The sequence below is a fragment of the Grus americana genome, chromosome 4 (genome assembly GCF_028858705.1).
Source record: "Grus americana isolate bGruAme1 chromosome 4, bGruAme1.mat, whole genome shotgun sequence".
Classification (NCBI taxonomy): domain Eukaryota; kingdom Metazoa; phylum Chordata; class Aves; order Gruiformes; family Gruidae; genus Grus; species Grus americana.
In genome coordinates this window covers 19,083,854-19,106,431 of record NC_072855.1, presented here as the reverse complement: position 1 = coordinate 19,106,431, position 22,578 = coordinate 19,083,854, and the positions used below count along the sequence as shown (strand labels likewise).

General features: G+C 36.5%; 1 protein-coding gene across 3 annotated transcripts in view; it reads left to right on the top strand.

Annotated features, from left to right (window-relative positions):
• KCNIP4 (potassium voltage-gated channel interacting protein 4) overlaps window positions 1–22,578 on the top strand; it is a 450,983-nt gene that overhangs the window by 35,396 nt on the left and 393,009 nt on the right. Inside the window, exons 1-2 of one of the 3 annotated variants that reach the window (XM_054824798.1) lie at window positions 10,002–10,053; window positions 10,420–10,568. The exons of the other annotated variants lie outside the window; for them this stretch is intronic. Of the exons in view, the coding sequence (XP_054680773.1) occupies window positions 10,421–10,568 (148 nt within the window). The 5' untranslated portion in view covers window positions 10,002–10,053; window position 10,420. Of the gene's footprint in view, window positions 1–10,001; window positions 10,054–10,419; window positions 10,569–22,578 lie in introns of those variants that run through there. 3 annotated transcript variants of the gene reach the window in all.

Here is a 22,578-nt window from a genome sequence, read left to right as displayed (position 1 = left end):
AGTGTATAAGTGCACTTATGTAAGTGCATAAGTGTACACTTACATAAGTGTATAGAACTGTGTTTTTGTGCTTCAGTTTCAAAATAATTATTATTATGTTTCTGAATCTGAGATAGGGGTTAATAAATTGATGAGAAGCTCCTAACTCCTATAGCACTTTTTTATCCACACTTTTAGCACTGCATAAGGATCATTAGGCTATTATAGAAAATCAATAGCTAGAACATGGCTATTAAAGAGTTTTTCTTTAGTTGCTGATATTCTGTGTGCTAATTACTGAGGAAGGTTGTCTCTTTTAATGGTAAACCTGTAGTTGTTGATTGTTTGGTAACTCATATTGTGTGATTTCAGTTAATTTTCTCTGAGAAAAATGCAGCCACAAAAGACACCACAACTATTAGTTTTGCTAACTAACTGCCCCATTAGTCTCTCCAATTAGGCCAAGAATTTAGAAGAAGGAAAAAAAACATTGTTATTAGATGTAGCTGTTCCAGTGGAAGACTAAAGGTATTGCTCTCGTACAGTGCTTGTGCTTTCCCTGTTCTGTGACAAAACAGAAGATTTCTGTTCCTGAGGCTGTCAGACATGTTCTCAACAAACACTAAATCTTTGTAAAGTAAGCATTTTAAATCGTATGTGTGGCCCAAGTGATTAGTGGCACGGGCATTCAGCCTACTAAATGCTGATTCAGCTTGAACCTAAATTGCAAGTATTGATCAGCTTGGCCTCTGGATATTTATAAACAACTTGAACCCTTGTCTTAATATCCATGGTACATGTAACTATTTTTGACTGCTGTGCATGCTGTCTAATTTAGTAAAGACTAAACAGTACCAGACACCCCTAGAAACAGAAAAGGCTAGGTGTCTGAAGAGACAATTTTAACTTGCTATCTGTTAACAGTTCCAGTGGTTCTGGTAAATTTATTAGCATGAGGCAGCAAAAACCATGTCACTTATTAATTGAAATTACTGAATAGTAATGTGATTAAATACCAAATGTAAAATGCAGTCACTCCAAAGCTGCACAAAAAGGCTCCTCCTATTCCCTTTTTAAATAAGAAATTACTTTTTTGCTTGCCAACATTTTTTCTGCCACTTGAGTTCCTCCCAGCTTACCGTGACGTGAATTTCCATTTAGCTATAGTTTTTAGTCTCACTTCAGGACCATTAAGGAAGAAAACATACATGCAAAAAACCTCAAATAGATTCAAATGATAATTTGTCAGTGTACGATAATCACCTGAGCTTGATCTTGCAAAATGCTGAACACAACATCCTTCTGTTATCCACAGTAAGAGCTGGAAGGGCTCAGCATATCGCAGAATCAAGCCTCGATGCTTATGTGACTGCAATATAGTGCAGTTGTTTATATTCTGAATTGATATTCTCTCAACTTCTGTTCAAATCTAGGAAAACATAAATTGTTTGAGAACAGTTTCATAAGAGTAAAATTTTATGACAGCATATGAAAGCCTGTATTAAAATTCAGAAATATCTACTACTTTTATTTCATCTACTTCATAACTTCGTTCGCTTTGCATGTGTATCCAAAAAACCACAGAGCTTTAAAGTCTGTCTGAAAATATCTTTATTGTTTTATCTCCTATTCCATTGTCCTTGAGATGTTTATCATTATTTTGCTGAGCATAAGGCAATAGGCATGAAGTTTAAGGACACCATTATTTTCAACATGATTTTATTTAGTGCAACATTATATGGCAGCCTAAAAATGCAAGTTTGTATCCAATCTGTATTGTTTTCTCCAAAATTTGGAAGATCATTTAAGAGTTCAGCTGATATTTCATCAGGGATCCAAGTGACAAATGTGTTCATACTGATTCATGTGTACTGTCTCCAAGCAATGTGTATATCCCTGGTAAATGAGACTTCTTTGTCTTTTTGAGGAAACATATGAGTAATGTTCTACTGAAATATGACATTATAAAACTTCTTGTCTACTGGTTCATAATCAATTTTGTTTGAAACTGAAATATGAGACCTGTTTTGCTTCCTTTCCCAAGCATATTTTGCAGTAGCATTCCTCTATCTCCTCAAGCTCCTTCTTCAGTGACCGTATTATGGATAAAACACTTCTCATGGTCAAATAAATTTTTAGAAGCTTCTGATTTCAGCTGTTCAATCAATTGCTCAGTTACACCCCCTTTTCCTTTCCCTTTTTTGTATTTCTCTCTTTTAACCATTTAAAGGACTGTCTTTATCAGCATGACATAGCATCTGAAATCATTCAGATTTCGTTCCTGTTCTTCAGTGAGTAAAAGACAGTAATGATGATTCCTTTGTAGCAGTTAGGAACTCATTTTGTAGGTGATTTATTGTAGCATTTTCCTATTCTAAGCTGTTTAAGTCTGACAATAACTTGGATGAAGGAGACCACACTTTAGAAATAATAATTTCAGATACTAGTACTAAATTGTTTATAAAAACAAGCAGATAAAAATAAAAGGGGTCATGGAAATATTTTGTCATTGTTCAGTTAGCTTCATTCGTTAGTGCTGCCCCATCTACAGCACACTCTCTGATAAGCAGGTGTTTTTGTTGATAGGAGCTGGAGGTTTCTGCCCTTTCTTGTTACCAGTGTTGTGCTACCACTCGGTGTTACTCCCTGTTGCCAAAAGGTGGCTGAAAGGTGTAACATCCAGTAGATATGAAGAGAGCCTTCAATTGTGCTGAAAAGGTAGTTTATTTCTCCTGTATTTAATTTCTCTGTGAAAGCTTTGCAAGCCAGTTTAATATGCGTTTGATTATTTACATGTTCATAAATGAGTCACCTATGAGGTTTGCTGATTATGTTCTTAATTTTATGACATTATAAAAACTGAATTAAATGGATATGTGAGAACTCAACACCTTTTCTGTGTCCTGTACTGAGTAACCTATAAGTTTGGAGAAGAAAAAAAAAAAAAAAGTTTACATGTCCTAGCCAATTTTACTCTTCCTGTATTTTGGAGACTTCATACCACAAAATAAGGATAGACAATTTGTTTCATAGTTCTTCAGTTAGAAATTACATGTAAATGATAAAGATCCACAAAGAAAGGAAATTCCAGAAAGCGTCTAGGAATATTTTGACAAATATTGGGCTAATTAGGAGCAAAATGAAGCACTTTCCAAAGTAGTGATCATCATCTGAAATGGAACTCTGATAGTTACAAGTTAACTGGAAGTCTTCTGCTGCTTATGTTAATGCTTTTGAACACAATAGATGTAGGAGCCCATAAGAGAAGTCAAAATCAGGGGCAGGGAGGGATTGTATCCCATCCGTATAATAAACTCAAGCCCAGTTTAAAAATGAATACCTCTCACTGTTTGGAAGCAAAATGTATGCACTTTTATTACACAGAACATTGTTTACAACTTTCTGATCACTATAAAGTATAAAATGTAATTAATTCTGTTGCTGATAAGTAAGATTACTTGTAAAAACCTGTGAAAATAATGACTTAGACTAAGAGCAGATAATTTCCAACAGCAAATTCTAGCTGGACTTTCTTTTTAGAATTTGTTGGCAAGTCCATATGTTTAGAGAAGTTAATCAAATAATCTACTTATATTTGTTTCCTCTACTTTTTATTCATCCTCCCTGATGTCAGACACTCGTGATATTACTTTTGATACAAACAGATAACATGATTTCACACATTGTTTAGGACCAGTCTCACATTCTGTTAATTCTGAAGTAACATCTTGATCTATCAATGTTTCTAACTAATTATACACAAAGCTATACCATAATTTGTATATAGAGCTACCATAATTAGTCTCATCAGCCTTCCTTCTCATCTGTTTGAATTTTCAGACTTTTTAAATAGGTCTTTTTTTTGTAAAAGCATGGTGATATACAAATGTACAAAACAGGATCCATTTGTATGTAGACAATTAAGACTTTGGTATATTCATCCTGTGTTTAGGAAGTTAAACAACCCAATACACTCATTAATTTTTCACAAGCTATGGCTGTACTGATGGCATTTTCAGGTATGTTGCTACCCTTTTTTTAGTGTCAGAGCGTACCATTCTAACAATAAAATGGATCAGTTCACTGTAGTCTTGGCATGTTCACCTTACTCAAGCCATCCCTCTGACCTCCCTCTGCCAGTGTCCATCTCAGTGGCAGAGAATGGACCTCTTCAGTTTTGGAATACCCAGCAAAGGCAATCTTCTGAGCTATCTGATACTACTGAATAGTTTTTGAAAAAATATTTTCTAAGGATCATTGATGTAGTGTCTTTCACAGCAATGGCATGTGATTGTTCAAATTTGCTAGTGTAAAGTTACCTATGAAAAGGAACCTTCTGGAAATAACTAAAAAGGTCTTAGGGATTGCATACCCTTTCCCCCCCTCTCATTAGTCCAATTTCCTCCTGTGATTTTGGAAAAAGAAAAATTACTGTGTACTTGTAATAAAACCTGTAAGAATTAAGCCCTTGATGTATTGACAAGAAAGCTTCTTGGCAGCCATAAAATTCTTTTTTTTCACCAGTAAATAAACTGTATTTCTCTTTGCTGAGAAATATTTCCTACCATTGAACATATAAAAACCCCTGTCACTTTAAGCAATTGGGGTGGACTATATATACACCCCAGACAAATGCTAAGAGCAAGCAGGAATGTTTATGATTAACAGTAACAATGGATTAACATTAAAATCCTTTCTGTCCATATCAGGGTCATGTCATCTCTTTTATCACTATAATCTGACAGGAGGTAAACCCTTTCTCTGAGTTTAGTTCAGCTACTGAATCATCCAGTCAGAGCTTATCCCAATATATCTATAACCCCAAGAGGGCTCATTACGACGTGAAATTCCTCTGGCACGGCGAAGGAGCTCTCTGAAATTCCCACCCACAAACACTTGCTCTCACTTATGTTGCTCATTGTTCTTGCTGCAGCCAAATAATTGCTGAAGGTGTCAAAATGTGTTCCTGTCACCTGCGCTGCCCGCAGGTACTGTGACATAACGTGTGTGAACATGGATGTTCGCCTTCTAATCCAGGCAACCTGAATACAACCTGAAATCAGTTATTAACCTGCACTGTCCCACCAAAGGGTCCAGAGCTAAATAAACCAAAAGAATTCCAGGGCAGTGCTGCCCCACTATTCTGTTTCTTTTCCTTTTTCTCATTTACAATATAGAGGTTCACTATGCATGACAGGCAAGACCTATAGACACTTCCTACATTAAGGAGGGTCATGTTTTTGAGGTGAGAAAAAACAAAGATAGCAGTTCTCCCTATATTTGTGGGATATTTCCAGATGCTTCCCACAGACTTCCCAGAGTGACTGACACTGCTCAATTCTTCACTATATTCAACTTAAATTAAGATTTGCCTTTATTTTTCTCTTGGCAAAAGCAGAACCCAAAATTTTAATTGATATTAAAGTTTACAGGAAGCTTTTGATTCCTGGGATTTATACAATTGCCATTTTTTGCCTATAAATAGACAAAAAAACATGTTGAAAAGATCTTCATAAAAAGATGCTAATGGAGCTCAAGTTAATGCAAACCTTAGAGAGCTCTATACAATGGGGGTAAATAAATAGCCGATATATTTTTGCTTCTGATTCCCTTCCACTCACAAATCCTTTCCTTCATCTGCTAAAACTGGGTATCATAAAATGCTATTAAAACCTGCTTCTGCTGAGAAAAACAAACCAAAACCAAACCCTGTATTTTCTCTGAAGCATCTCATTGTAATACTCTTTAATATGTCAGCAGTCACCCACACATTCATCCAGGACTGGATTCTGTAACCTTGTCCTATTTTTCAGTATTAATTTCTTAACTTATAGCTACAGTCTCCAGCGGTCTAAAGTCTTCAGCAGATATCACTGGTTTAACCTAGTTCATCTTTGACATTAAACAATTTCTTCAAGACCCTTACAAGGCAATGTAGTCATCATTGAAGGTTCTTGAAGTAGTTGTGCTAGGATATTCAACTAATGCAACTACTCAGTTCTCTAAAGATTCCCCCAGAAAACCATACAGATGCCACATCAGTATTGACTGTTTCATCTGTAATGCTCCTGAGCCATTTCTCACTCTATAATGATGCCTCTGGTCTTTCCAACTGCTATTTCACTATCAAGTGAAGAATTATTTAGTTTTCAGTAAGTCCACTGAAAGTTCACTTCCATATTCCCAAAGTTGAAATCAGATCAAGCAGTAGTGCATACCTGCTATTACTGCAGCCATGCTCATGTACACCCAGTTAAAATACTTTTCCTTCTAGCTCCAATAAATATTCCTCAAAATGTCTGTAGCCGTGTGGCATGTCACAGCACTTATATGATTCATCTGCTTGTGACTCTCTGGAGTTTTTAACTGACATGATTTAGATCACTCATAAAAGAAGTTATTTAACCATCAATAGGAAATTAGCAGCTTTTTATACAGAAACCCAGCTTTATTTTTGGCTGTAGCTGATTACAGATGAAATCTGATAACATGAAATAACGAACAACCTGCTTTCTTTAGGCAGTCCCTGTCTCCGTGCCCTGTTACTGCTGCAGTAAAAAGTTTGCCTTCCCTGACTAGAGGCACGTGGTCAGGATGAGTGCCCAGTTACTTCTGCAGTTACATCTAAGTAAGGGCTCCAACCAAAGGCACTGCAGGGTTTTTGCAGATCATTTCCCCACATTTGTCTTGTTGTTGATACTCCCATGAGTACCTAGTTCTGTTTATTTTCTTTCTTACCTGTTTCACTACTCACTCCCCATTGGAAGATCTCCCCATCTCCAGATCCTGAGGTTGCTCAGGTTCAGTATGGTTCTAGGTACCAGTTGCATATAGGTTCTCCCTGAACAAAGTGCATTCATTTCAGAAACTGGATGCTCATTTGAACGTGCTGAAGGGTTCCGCCTTCCACTGATCACCCGCAGTTAATGTACTCCCCGTGTGCTCCTTGCCTCCCTTTTTCATTTCATCTAAATTATTCAGTGATTCAATGTAGTTAGGGGAAGGAAGGATCCTGTGCAGCCTGGATTGAAATCTTTTCCACACATGATACTTTTCTCATGTTACTTACAACATGACCAGTTTTTCTCCAGTATTGCATATAACAAATTTTTTACAGTCCTTGGGTTTGTAAACATGGAATTCGCTACCAAACCATTTCCTTTTGTCAAAGTCAGAGCGCATGAATTGCAGATGAGAAAGAGGTAAACCAAGGGCATTGCTTCAGGACAGTGATGTTAATTCCTGTTATAAATTGTTATGGATATATGAGGTACAGTATCATTTGCTTGGAAAAATTCCATGGTGCCTTGAACTTTACTATTCTACAGCTTAAGTTTATTTTAAATTCACTTCTAAATTCTGGCATAATGATTAGTGCCACAAAGAACCTGTGATTCATGTATACTTCTATTACAGAAGAAAATTGCTCTGCAGTTGGTTAAGGTTTGAAGTAAGGAAACAGATACAGTGTAATCTGAACCCCTTGACATCTTCTGAACCATTTTAAGGAAAAATACTTCCTTCTAGAGTTAAATCTCAAGTGGAGCATCATGGCAAATAAGGTACGGTTTTCAGCTGCACATCAGTAAATCCTAAAGATTTCGGCAAGGGTTCTACCTCTCCATATCCTCTTGAGTAGTGTCATCGTATTTATGCTTTCATGTAAGCTCCTCTTTATTCTTGTCCCTCCTGAAGACCTTATTCAAATGCTAATATTGGGAGCATACCCAGCAGCCCTCTCCCATTGCGCGTGAGCAGTTGCTCCGCGTCTAGGCGGTATGCACTCCTGTTTACTATCCCATCGTGGCATAATTTTCCCAAATGCTTCTCTCAGCTCCTGTGTCTGCTTCCCCACTCACACTACCTTTGGATTAATGGATCCCTGAGATGAGGCAGCTCTGAACCGGCACTCCGAGGAGTGTGACAGAATGTCGTAAGAGGTAGCGTTTGAGTTGGAGGATCAAGGATTTTGTAGCTGACCTTTACATGGGCAGGCAGTTTCTCTGAAAGTTTATATCAAGAAAACTTAAATTACTTCAACAACACTTTCAAGTTTTAGCTGTTTGGAGCTACACTACATGATGCTATATTTCAGTGCTGCTGGGCATAGTACTGGTTTTCTCTTTGCACTGGACAGGAGCGATGTAGATGTGTTCCACCAGAGAAGATGGGTGACTTTCTGTGGATGCCCTGCACAGACTCTGATCAGAAGCAAACCTCCAGTTTTCAGAGAGATGAACTGTGATTTCTAGAGTACATTAGTTTCACTCAAAGACAGAATGTAGAAATAGTAGAGAGCATGATCTTTTAAAAATAGCTATTATTTCTATGCAATAACTAACATTCGTGCTTTGCTCTTGCAACTCAAAATTCTGTTCCAGGAGTCATCTGGAAATCCAGACCGAATCTTCTGTGGTGAAAATGTATTTCTTAGCACAGTAAAACACCAATGTAAAATTTATATTTATTCTCAGAATGGCACTTATGAAAGATATAAGATGAGAGCTGTGAAATAAACTGGAAGAAGTTTCTCTGCTGAAGTTTCAGAATTTTCAGAAACTCTGTTACCAGATTGAAATTTAGCTCACTTTGGTAGCGGCTTGTGATGGGAATACAGCCATGACTGGAATGCTGTGTCATGCTGTGGGACTGGAAGGACCTGATACCAGCAAGTACTGTTCCAACAGTGAAAATTTGAGCCTTGTTCAGTTCTAAGTAGCGATGGGCCTGAACTATATCCTTAGATATGAATCTGAATGAAAATGATCCCCTTTACTTTGGCTGCCTAACAATTGGTTGTTAAGGCCCATGCTTCTCTGCTGTTATGAACAGAATTCATTGCTGATTGATTGGCTGTTTCCAGAGGTGGAGTCGATGTGCTTAAAGAGCTCCATCCTAGCCTGTGCTGATAGATCTGACATGTCTCCAGTTGTTATAGGTAGGTATGGGGTTGTGTGTGTAACATTTTGCACACAGCAAACTAGTTAAGCCGTATTTCAACTGTATGCAGGAAATTTCACATACATGAAACTTGCAAATTTATGTAATTGGCATTAAGTTAGAAGGAAAGCTGAGTGACTAAAAAAACCCTTGGAGTTCTAGTATCTTTTACAAAATAAATTTCAGGAAATGGAAACTTGTTCCTTGATTGATTTGCATAATCAATAGAAACTTCTGATGCCAATGCACGCAGTGAGGTCATGTGTTACATCATGCTTTCTTTCTTTAGGAAGCAATAAGTTTACAGCTGAAAAGACAGCTTTTCTCAAAAAAGGTGTGTACTGTGACCGATGCTTTTTTTTTTCTTTGACTCTTTTCTACCTTTTGTCTTTAGAAGTTAAATTGTGTTTAATGTTAGATTCAGATTGTGGGTGAGAGCACAGTGTAAGGGAAAAGTAGGGGAGTGAAATAGGGGCCACTTTGGTGTCCTGCTCCTGGCAGGGTGCAGTTATTGTTTGTAATTAGAGTAGCTCCCCTGGTGCAGTCTATGGCTGGTTGTCAAAGGGCTGCCGCGGCTTGCAGTTTGGTTCTGTCCTCAGCAGCAGTCATCTCCTTGGCATCTCGTGCTGGAGCTCACTGAAGAGCAAGCGGGAATGCTGTTTAGGACTACTGCGTGACCTTGGAGTAGCATAAAAGTCCTGGAGCACTGGGTAGGTACCTTTTCTTGGGTTTTTGGCCCCCGAGTAGGGCTTTGGTTAGGTCCTAGTCAGTGTTGGTTGTTGCTAATGGCCCCCGACTCCTTCAAAGTGGCAGTCTATCAAGAAAAATAATGCCATGTAGAAATTTATTAGTCTGCCTGTGTGAATCAGAAGGTAGTGTAGAGAAATGGTCCTCAAGTGTACAACTGGCTTTAAGTGGCTCAGCTGCTTTTCTGCATTTGAGTGACAGTGGCATTAAGGCAGCACAGAAACCCAACTATTCATCTTTTCTGGTTAGAGCAGCTGTCTTTCAATAACAGCTAGAGGAATGCAGCTCTGCTCTATGACACTGATGTAAGGCAAGCTAAGATAGGAAGGATAATAGGTTCATGCATAGAGGATTTCATTATTTCCTTTACCTAAACAACTGACTAAGGTAAGAGGTAAATATTTATTTACCATCTAAAGATGTTATATAATTTATATAACTTAAGTAAAATCAAAGTTTTTTTTGAATAGTAGATAAAATCTGATTTTCCCCCATCTGTAATTTTTACAAATACATTAATATTCCAGATAAATAATTCAAAATAAAAGATATGAATACAATAATTCCATTTAAGTCAATTAATAGTAAGAATGTATGAGCTACGAATAATGGTTAACGAGATCCTAAAGCTTTTCCTTTTATCCCAAGTCCATCTCCTCCCTTCTCCCCCCATATCCCTTACCCCCAGTCTATAGATTTAAGTTCTATATATATATATCCTTCAGGAAAACTAAGGGTTAAGTTTTTGTTTAGGATGGAAGTGTTAGCCCCTGAGAAGAAAACACATGAAGAGAATGAAGATTTGCAACAGTATCATCAGAAGCCTGCAAACTGCAAGAAATTGCTTAAGAATTGCTGCTTGATAAAGCGAATTTTTGCCTGGAAAAGTTTGAGCTCTAAAGGTACCTTTCCTATTGAAATTTTTAGTGTAGGAGAAATTGTTGTCTTTCCAAGAATTCTGAATTTTTGATACAGCGGTATTTCCGAATTTAGCATCAGTCAAGTTACAGGTACAAACAGTCTCTACTGTCTTGGGTCTATTGTGCAAAGAGATTAAAAATGGTACAGCTTTGATTGAAGGTGCTTTATCATAGTGTGATATAAATAATTGTACTGCATGAGCATTCATTTTGCAGCACATCAAAATACATGGTCTGCAGAAAAGGTCTGCAGAAAAAAATAATCCTTCCATCAGAAGATAAATGAATAAATGTAAAATCCCAGTAATTAATTTTGTCATTTTATCAGGGCCCAACCCAAAAAATCTGTTTTGATGAGTAAAACCTCCTTTGATCACTGTCAGAGTATATTTACATGGAAATTACATGATCAATCCCTTTGTCTTTGAGGAAATGGAGAAAGGTAACATCCTGTCACTTTTATACATAATGATGCTGTGTATTGTATTTATTAATAAATACTGAAAGAAATGCTTCTTTTTAAATTGGAAGTTGGCTGTGAAATATATCACCCATTGAAAGTCTAACTCTTTTATGAATAATAAATTAAATGGCAAGTGATGGTTAATCTGCTTCACTTTATTTTCCTCAGGAACATACACACAGTTAAGGATTTTATTCAGCACTGATTCCTCTTTTTACCATCAGATTTCTACTTTGCAACATTATGTAAAAACAAAACAAAAACCACTGCCCAAAACAACCCTTATGTGTTTTGGCAGCATTTTTCATCCCCTTGCATACATTTTATGACAATAAAAAACCAGGTCCTCAGTATATTGAATTTGTGTCAAACAGAATGAAAAAAATGCATGACATTGTTTTGTCACGAAGAGCTAAGTCACTATATCCTGAGTGATATGTTATTTTATTTACACATTTACTTTAAAGGATATGTTCCAGTGGCTTAGTTTCAGCATTGAGAAAAAAATGAGCTGGTTAAATACAACATACTTCTGGTTTTAAACTGCCCTTATCCCTGTATTATCCGAGTAAACACATTTGATATGCCTTTTAATCTAAGCACAATCATTTAGCTATTCTTGGCCACTCATTTTTAAAGCTTTAGGCTAATATTACCAACAAATGGCTGCTTTAATGACCATGCATATTATGATTTGCTAAATACATGTTTGATTTCTGATTATTGTATCAGTTTGTATATATAATTCTCTGCACTTTCATTTATTTTTTGTATTGTTACTGGAGCTAATGAAACTAAAATGAATTTGCTTTAACCCTTTCAATACACTCATATTTTTGTTCATGGGTATTTTGGAATTTTTTTCATTGGGTTATTTATCAGCTACCTCAGTAGGCCTAAGGAATCATCTCTCTAGAAATGGTATGTGAATCTAAAACATCTTGCACTGAAGCTAATAGGTCTGATTCTTCAGTATATTTCAACCGGCTGATGATTTGCACCTCTGGAAAAGGTCTTAAAAGAGTTGATAAGTAATAATAGAATTAAGGATTTATTTTGTCTTGGTAAAGTGAATTAGCAGATATATGAATCACTGTAAAATCAGACTCAGTCAAGTTACTCTGGGTTGCTCCAACAGAGACAAAATCATAATCTGACACATAGTTAACTCAAAATGAAGCTATTAATTTTGCTTTAGCTAGCACCACATGATAGAAAGCATATTCCCGTAGGGATAGCTTTACAAGAACCTTTGAATATTTATCAGGATCAAGACAACTGATGTCCTGAGGTACTTCCTTCAGCACTGTTCTGTTGTCCAAGGTGATCCCACTGGCCAAATAGGTTTTCTTGGACTTCAATACTAGAGCCTGCTGACATCTGTGACACATGTTGTATATGGCATATCCCACTGAGTTCATGATCTGCAGCTGGGTAAGATTTCCTACATATAAAGAAGTGGGGCATTTCTGACCCCCCCAGGCTTGGCCATGAATGTGCTCATCCATTCTCCAGAATAAGTTAAGCCAGCCAGAGGTCTGCTGTAATTTAACTTTCCTCCTAGTACCCATGACAGTGCTATGGTAGCTACAGAGCACCTGGCTACTGAGATACTCGGTCAATACCTGCTCTTTTCTGTCGGCAGCATGAAGGTGGGCTTGCAAATCATGTTTTGGTGGCTTATTCCCACTTCTTTGGTATTTCTTTCCACAAATTAGATTCCCCACTGTTCGTCTTAAACTACCTTACACTAGTAAAGTGGTATAAAAATAGTCATTAGGTAGTTGAGGCTTGCAGATTAATACTTAAAAAACAACTGTAATATTTTTGTTCATATTTTTAAAAAATAATGAAAACTGCAAATACTGAATTATTTGGTAATTCACTGCCATTATAACAGTTTGTAGATGGAAATACTGTAAAGTAATGCATATTTGATCTTTCTTTTAAAACAGAGATTATTTCTCCTCTGCAATTTGTTTTTCATATTTTAGTTCATTTGTATGATCTTGAAACTGAGTTTGTCAACATGTTGTTTTAACTTTATAGAATTAATTATACCTTCAGAGGCAATTTCCATGTATGAATTTGGAGCAGGCAAATAAATATTTGATTTACTGCAATGTTCAGATGATTTAACTCTATTTTCAGAATGAATAATCTTCACTCTTATGATAAAATCTTAGAATGTCCTGGCACTGGGGATGTCTTCCTGCTCTTCCCCACTTCAACATCTCTCATAGGACTAAGAATGTTATAAGATAAATACTGGAAAGATAATTACACTCAACCCTTTTCTATGCAGTATTTAAACAGCATGAATTTAATGCAGTTGTGATTGCTCCAAGGGAAGAACAAGAGAATAAAAAAAAACAAAACCAAACGAAGGCTTATTGTATTTCAAAGAAAAGTAAATGGAATAACATAGTTGTCGATGGGAAACAACTCCACACTAAAGACACTATTTTAGTCAATGCTCAAGGCTCAGTAATTTGACTAATTTCCTCACACAGTAGTTTCAGAGAGCAGATATCTTGTTACCAGGGCTTGAGGAACAGGTTCTACTGCCAGGTACCCATCAGTGAGAGCTCGATACTGCAGTGAGCTCTGGGCCCAAGTTTAAAGCATGCGTTGAAAAACTGGAGGGTTTCACTTTCAAAAATGAGTAGCACTGAACTGTCTCCTCGCTAAATTGGCAGCCTACTCAGTTAACCTAGGGCAGTTTTGAGTCTTTCCCAATTATTCCACGCCATGAATGTACGTTCTGCTGCAGATTTTATAAAATGCAAATGAGAGACACCAAGAGGACAACAAGTTGCCTGTCACAAAGATAAATTTGGAGGAATTGTACTGCTGACTCTGCATTACAAACTGCTAAAAATATTACAGATTATCGACTCTTTATTTATGAACTTTTTTATATTGTTTGTGCTTCCTCAAACCATGTATTTATGAGTTGAGTTATGAATAATTCAGGAATAATTTCAAGCTGTCAATCAATGTGTGTATTTTTCCCTGTCAAATGGTACATTTGACAAAATATTTAAGGAAAAAATAACTGAAGTTATTTGAGAACTAGTTAAACGTTCTGCTCTCTCTAGGGTACTTCATATACTCTCAGACCTTGGATAACTCAAAAAATTCCTGCTGGAGATTGTCAGTACTGCTTTTTTTAAAATATGGACTTCTTGTGAACAGGATAATAGTTTGTCCCCTGTGGCCCATTTGCCTTTTCTTCTCCTATGCAAATATGTTGAGCAATACTTTGAAATCCAGTCACATCTCAGACCATGAGAAGAAATTTTCCTCCCAGTTGTTCAAAATTAACAAGAGTCTTTATTAATATTGAACAGGGGTCCTTTGGACTGAAACATTCTTCCAGTGTGTCTCTCAGCATTAATTCTTGTGTGCTTGCTTCTACCCCTTTTCTATTGAGCAGTGAAGCGATGGGGCAAAGACAATCTGAAAGCTAGACAGAGATGACAGCAGGATTACATACAGGGATTAAAGTATATGTCTTTTCAGATATCAACACCCTCAAGTGCCTTAATTAGAAACTATCATGACTACTAATTAGGAGACAAGAGTTGTTTCCTAACTTTATTACTGAAGCAAAAGTATGCTTGTGCATGGAGTGATAGTTACTGAAATCTGCCTGGTTCTAGTCACCCTTCCCTACAGGAAGAATACGAAATAAACAGCATAGATAAAAATGAGAGAAAACAACAGTAAATAATAGATATCCAGTGTCAAGAATAGCACATCCTCCTGAGTTCATTCCCTTGTCCCAGTAGCTGCCCTTCACAAACAGTCCTCCCTTAAAAGATTGCTGATTTTAACTTGCCCGGTAATTGAATTTGTATGGCCTGTCAGATGTGTCATTTTTTACTTCATGTCATGTCAAAATACTTCATGTAGTTTTCCTAGGATTTCCCCCCCATGCCCCCAGTTTTCTCCCAGATGCTTTCAAAAATGTTAGGTTTCTGTCGAATTTACAAATTTTCATCCTGAGAGGACTTCATTGAACTTCATATGGGCACTAGGAAATATTTGTCCTGTGTGCTTCTAGAACTGGAGTTCATAGGACTTTACTATTTTGAGTCTGAAAGCTTCTAAGAAAAGAAAAAGGAGAGAGAGAGATGGAGGAAGGGGAGGTGGGAGAAAGAGAAAGACCAAGGACCATGTCCTTTGCCAGACCCTCTTCTTTCCATTCTAGATGGTGAATGTGGAAATGATTAGACCATACTGTGTGAAGTCTTTCCTCAATTCTCAATAAGCAGGTTTTGTAGCCTATTACTACATATATTACCCACTGAATAGATTAACACATCTGAGACTTTATGTTCTGAAGGCAAACATAGAAATCCATTTAAAAATGGAACCTTTCATGATTTTAAGCAATACAGAAATCTTTATTTTGCAAAAACTACAAGAAGAGAAATGTGCTTTGGAATTCACAATGAGCAATGTTTAGCCCATTTTGTCTATTTGAAATATTTATGAAAATGTTTTGCAATTTGATGATGATGTTCTCAGTGTATATGTTAATATTAAGTAAGCTATCTACTAATCCTAGGAAAAGTTACAGGATTAAAACCTTATTCACTGTGTGTCTTTTAATAACTATTTTCAGAGAAAATGAGCATTGCTCAGTATTGCTTTAGGAGGTATTTCTTGAATTACAATGAACTATGAATTAGCACTGTTTTCTTTTTCAGCTCTAATAAGTTGAGGTTTTGAGGTGCCTTATACCTTCTGGCTCACCATGAAACTCTTCCATTTTATGTCAGAAAAATTTCACCTTCTGAACAAATATTGCATACATTGTATATACGTATCTTTTCAAGTCACTGAAGTGGATGGATAATGCGGATATATTCCATTTATTTACTGTTGCAAGCAATGAGCTGCTTTATTTATTTCAGGTTTTTTTCCCTGAAACCAACATAGAACTCTATTCTTAGCTAAATAATTCACTGTAGTAGAACAGAGATGTAGTTGTTCATATTTACTAGCTATGAAAAGATTGGTTAAAAATGCTAATAAAACATAGTGGAAAGTAAAGGAAAAAAGGTAAGGGAAAATAATCTATTTTTAGTATTTTTTGTTTTGTTTCCCACCAAAGCCTGTTCAGCCATTATAATCTCAGATAAAGAAGTTTGTATTAAGAGGCCTGGCAAAAAGGAGAGCCTTGTAGTTTGTTCCCTTCTTGCCAAATGCTAACTTTGAAAGACAAATCATGGCAATAAAATTAAAGGGCCTCACTGGTGAATGTAATTTTCTTTTAAATTTGTAGCACAGAGTGATCTAATCTCAATAAGACTTCTAATATTCTCTTCAGGGTAGCAGTAATAGTTAATGGCACAAATTAACAGGAAAGTGTATTATGCAGGAATGTTTGTTATCTTTCAGGTCATTAAAAGGGGAATTGGAAAAACATTGATTCTCACAACTTAGAATCATTCCAGAGTGATTATTCCAGAGTGATTAATGTTTTGAAAAGGGCTTTTACTGTGTATTTGTGTACAGACTTGCTAAATTGGTCTGTAGCTAATGAAAATGGGAAGCTCTGACAAGTATGTATAAAATTATGTAACATCATTTTTGGCTTAAGAAAGTTTAATAATCTGTCTCCTAAATTCTCTTAGGAAAAAAACAAACATGTACTTTCTGAAATTTTTACTACCTCTTAAAGTTTTAAAATTAATACTTAAAAGCCACAGTCATGACAAAAGCCCTTGCTACTTTGTACATACATAGACGAAAGTTTTTCAACATTTCCAAATTTAAAAATAAAGTTGCACAAATCTTGCAATAGCCACTAGTGTACAGCTTGGGGAGAATTTATACATGCCTCTTCAGAGCCCTTGAAACAGTTATTAGTGCCTATAAAAGTAAGTATTATCCACAACTGAGTGTTTAAAGATGCTTAATACAAAGATAGCAAGTTGCAAAGTGCAGATTATGAAGTCAATTCTCCTTAGAGTGAATGTGCTTGTAAGGAGAAGGATATTTCATGGGAATTAGATTTCCTTGGGGTTTGACATTCAAAGGATTAAATATGCTCCATAGTTAATCCCTGAGAAACATGGCTCAGAAAAATGTGAGTGCACCACTTTATGGAGTTTCTGCTTTATGCTTCCCTGGCTGTACAGACAACAAGGTATGTTTCTTCTTTCCTCTTGGAAGTTTGTTTCCTTCATGTCAGAATGGATTTTTATGGTCTCCTGCAATTACCACCTTGGTAGTCCCGGCGCTGCAGTTACTAGGAGGGCATGATATTGGAAGATGACACATTAACTCATGGCAGATTGCTGCCTAAAAACTCTACATTCGCAGAAGAGCGTATTGAATTCCCAAGCTTTTTTTGCCCTTTGCTTCTCTTCTCTTTCTTTTCCTACTGTGTTAGCACCAAGCAGTTTGCATAAGCTTCCTAAGAGACAGTGCACTGTTTTAAACTAGCTCTAATTAAGAGCTTCAAACAGACCCTTTTTATTAACCATTTAGTTTTTGATTAATCATAGTGACTGTGTGTTTTCTTTTCATGTAAAAAGCATGAGGAACCATCCAGCTGACTGGAACCTTTCCAGGGATGTCACTCTGAACTCTGCTTAATGAAATTTTATTTTTCCTTTGAGATAATTAATCCTACTTACCAATGATCACCTTATTCTTCAATCACTTTAAACTGTTAGAGAAAACAATCCTAGCATCGTCTTGAATTTGGCTGAAGAATAAAAGGAATAGCTGACTAACTACTCCTTAATCAGCTAGTTATATCAGAAATATAATTGTTTCTCTAATTCTCCTTTCTTCTCTAGTAGAATTGGAGTTGTTGCTTCAATATCATGCAGATATTAAGAATGATCCATTGCAATACAATATAGAAACTATATGCCCTGAACATGAAAGCAAACTATGAAGTTCTGACCTCTCCATATGAAAATCTGATGTCTAATTTTGTTTCCCCAGATTTTCCTTCCCTGTTATATAAAGGTCAGTGTCCCATTTAAGAAAAAAATAAATTGGTTGCTATTTTATTGAAAATCCGTTACTTAAAAATCAAGTTCTAGCAATCAAAGGTTTGGAATATAATAAATGTAGATGATCACCACTTTTGGGAAACTAAAATATCCTTTATGAAACCAATATATACTTCTATTTAGTCTCTCTACTCACAGTATCTTTGATTTCTACTGTGTCTGCCAACTGCTGCTTTTTTATTTCAAGACATTCTATCAATCAAAAACTAATAGGCCAAAGAAGTGTATTAGATTAAGTGGAAGGACTTTTATATTCATGGCATACTTAGAAAATGGAATCAGTCTTTAAATATCTTGCCACTTTCCATCTGGGCATTATTCCAGCAATTTAAATGGCTAAATCTATTGAGAGTATTCCAGATTAAATGGTAGCTCTGAATGTCTTTTTATAAATCATATGGCCCATAAAGAACGGAATTTGTTGTGGTGGTTAACGATATCTCCATTTTGTTTACCGAAGTGTACTGAATATTAGGGCTGTATAACACAACTGTGTTTGTGAGCATCTGTCCCTGGAAAAAATCCTGTGACTAGAAGGAGCACTTCTACTGAAGATCAAGTAAGCTGTCAGAAGCAGCTTCTTCAAAGTATGGAAAGCCAGATTTTTCCTTTTTTTTTTTTTTTTTTTTTTTTTTTTTTTTTGGCATGGTGAAGGATTATGACTGGATAACTTTTCACAAAAGATCAAACTAAAAGGAAAACCAACATATCTTAGAGGTGGAAAGTTAGAGCAGAAGAAAGGAGGGACTAACACTAAGAAACAAATAAACCAGAATGACTAGAACAATAAAATCACATGTTGCTTTGTTTGCTTCTTCCCCCTCCCCCCTTTAATTTATTGCTGCTGTCATCTTTCTTGAATGCTTGTTTCCATTGGAGTCTGCAGTGTGGTCCTGACAGTTCTTCTGGCAGGCGATAGTTCTGACAGGATAGATTTGCCCTCCTTTCAGCCCAAAAGGGATAAGTGGGAGGACTTGGTGCTCTTCATTGCTGCAATAATGCCATCCTGCTGGGACCTCCCTGCTGTTCCTTCGAGTAGCATTATCTTCTTGGCAAGGAGATGTGTTCTCAGTTGTTCTTTAATTTTCTTATTTATCCTTTCTCTGTGGAAGAGACTGAGAAAAAGTCTGTAAGGAGCTGGAGTTCTTCACTGAGCCATCTAAATGTTTAGTGGGCACAATGATTGTATTAGTCATATGTGGCAACACTGCAACTGAATTTTGCAGATCACCTCAAACAAATGCCAACAAACCTGTACTGTGTAGCAAAGCAGAAGGCATACTTGATTTCACATATGTCACAGAAAACGGTGCTGGAAATACTGAGCTACCCAAGCACTTTTTGTACTGTTCTCCGTAGCCCTCCGCCTTCGAGGCCAACCCAGTTTCTTTGGGGAAAGGAGAATTATAATATGTGAACAAATTGGACAAGTTTAATACCTGTAATACTAAAAATTCTTTTCTAATACATCATTTAATTTGTGATATCTTTGGCCTTCTAAGTGCAAAAGTGAGATACTTGGGTGAGTTGGGAGTCATTATTCCCAACAGTAGAGAAAACCTATTTCTGACAATACAAGAATTCAAGGTCTAGGGCAAGAGAAATGTGAAGCTGGTTTCATTACTTACTTCTGGCCTAAGCAGATGCATAGGCTAATGTTGTCTTGAATGTAACAACAAGTGTGATTAACAGCAAGAATACATAGTATTTAAACCTCTGTGAATTCACATCCCCAAGTTCCTCTGAATATAACTAGCATCACTTCATCTGACTTCCTTGTTATACTTCATGTATATATTTAAAGCTGTAAAAATTCTACAGCTTTTGACTGTAGCATCTATCAGCTGAGCTGTTATAAATGTCTCTGTGTTTATCTTTGCACATGTTTGTGTGTATCTATGCTGGTTGAAGTAAAATTTTTTAAATTAAGACCCTTCAGTTGACAAGAGCTACCTTCCAAAGCTGTGACAGTTTGCCTTTCCAGCTCTGGGGGCCCCAGTACAGGAGAGACATGGAGCTGTTGGAGAGAGTCCAGAGGAGGGCCACAAAGCTGATCAGAGAGATGGAGCACCTCTCCTATGAGGACAGGCTGAGAGAGTTGGGGTTGTTCAGCCTGGAGAAGAGAAGGCTCTGGGGAGATCTAATTGCAGCTTACCAGTACCTGAAGGGGCCTACAGGAAAGCTGGTGAGGGACTGTTTATCAGGGAGTGCAGTGATAGGACAAGGGGTAATGGGTTTAAGCTGAAGGAGGGTCGATTTAGATGAGATGTTAGGAAGAAATTCTTTACTGTGAGGGTGGTGAGGTACTGGAACAGGTTGCCCAGAGAGGTTGTGGAGGCCCCCTTCCTGGAAGTGTTTAAGACCAGGTCGGATGAGGCTTCGGGCAACATGGTCTAGTGGAGGATGTCCCTGCCCATGGCAGGGGGGTTGGAACTAGATGGTGTTTGAGGTCCCTTCCAACCCAAACCATTCTATGATCTTATGATTCTATGACTTCTTTAACTGAGTCCCTTTAGTTCATAACACTTCTGATGCAACTGAGATTAAAAATGACCAATGAGAAAAATCAAACTTAGAAGGAGGAGAGGAAACATCACAGTATATGTCCCTACAATAACTTAAAATTGATCCTTGTGTTTCTGAATCCATCTGCCTCTAGTTTTGAATTATATGGGGGCACAAGAACGTACAGCAGCTATCAGTTTCTTAGCTGTCGATTTTGCCTGAAAACAAAAAAACTCTACTTTTTAGTAAACAAAGTAGAAACTCTCAGGTGATGAAGAGATTTATAGAAATGCTTGTAAGGAAGACAACAGTGCAATTCCTTAGTGGTTGACTGAACAATTTAGAAATTAGTGAACAAAACAGGATACAAAAAAGAAAAAGGTCCATATGGTTAATTTATACTGGAGAACTGGATTTCTTCTGCCACAGAATTCCTACATGATGTTACAGGAGTCAGTTAAGACAATCTTTAGGGATTGACACTGTGTATTTCTTGCTTTCTGAGTGAGTCCTTGGGGTTTGATTTGTAGAATATTGAACACTTGCAGCATTACTAACTTGGCTTTGAACATATATGAAAGGCTGTGTATTAAGCATTGTGAAAATGAGCTTCGATGAGTTTCCTACCAAGTACCCAAATTAGTCAATACCTTTGATCTTAATCTCACTGTGGCTCTGTTCTGCATAAAGTAGCTATAATAACACTGTCTCATCTCACAGGGATGTTGTGAATATAAATGTAGTCATGTTTGTGAAGCACTCAGACACTGTAGTGATGAACATCATAGAAAATTGTATTTTCAGCTCAGATTTTTGATAATGTTGGTAAGTAAATTACGGGGGGCACAAAATGTGGAAAGAGTGAAGTTTTGAATTTGGTAAATAAGTAATATCCATGAATTAAATAAACATCAAAAGAAACTCTTGTTCAAACTATAGCACATGATCATGTCATTAAAAGGTTGCACCATAATTTATATGTAGAAAGGGTCTGAACTAACGCAGTTAGTATTTATGAACCCAGTACAGTTCTTTTGATGTATACCTCTGATGTAATTAATATATATAGCAAAAGTTCCAAGTGTGAAGGATTTATAGCATAAAACTCAGATCTTGGCTTGTAGTTCTGCTTAAAAGTAGGAGTAACGTGATTGATCAAAGGATCAGGCACTAAGATACAAAGTGTGAAAGGTGTGAGGAGTACAGAAGGATGTACGCTTTCCAGTTAATTGTGTAATGTTAAATCTTGGCTTGCTGAAATGAATGAGAATCTTGCTGTAAGTTTCATTGTAGCAGGGATTTCATTCAGTTTGCTTTATAAAAATAACTCTACACTAATAAGATAAATCTTTATGTAGGAAAACATAATATCACCCATCTGTTGACTTTGTAAAGTTATATTTTAATGTATGCCATTTTGTTTAGAAGGAGAATTTTTTGGGAAAAAGACCTCCTTATTTGATTTTTGCTAGAAATGGTTAGTGTCTGATTTTGAACAAGGTCCCAATACCTAACTTATTTAACTGATATCCCCTCTTTACCTCTTTTTACGTGAAGCAAATTATGAAGGAAAAACCAGGAAGTTTTGGAATTTTCATTACGAAAATCAAATCACAGAAATGAGAAAAAAATAATACCAATTTATTTTTATAATTCAGTTAAGCTACAATTGATTCTATACTAAAAACTAATCAGTATACTATAATTGAAGAGATATTTTTGGACCAATGTACCAGCTGGTATCACAGATGGTACAGATGGCATAAGGCTCTTTAATGGGATAAAGATAATGTGTTGGCACAAAGAGAGTTGAGTATATGAACACGTGATTTTTCTTTCCCATTATAAACTGTCTAATCAGTGTAATTTTAATTGATACACAATTGATACATTTGTATTCCACAAATCTGGGTAAATACTAAGATCAATACTTTTCAGTCAGTGACATTACTATAAACTTACTTGGTTCTAGAAAATCTCA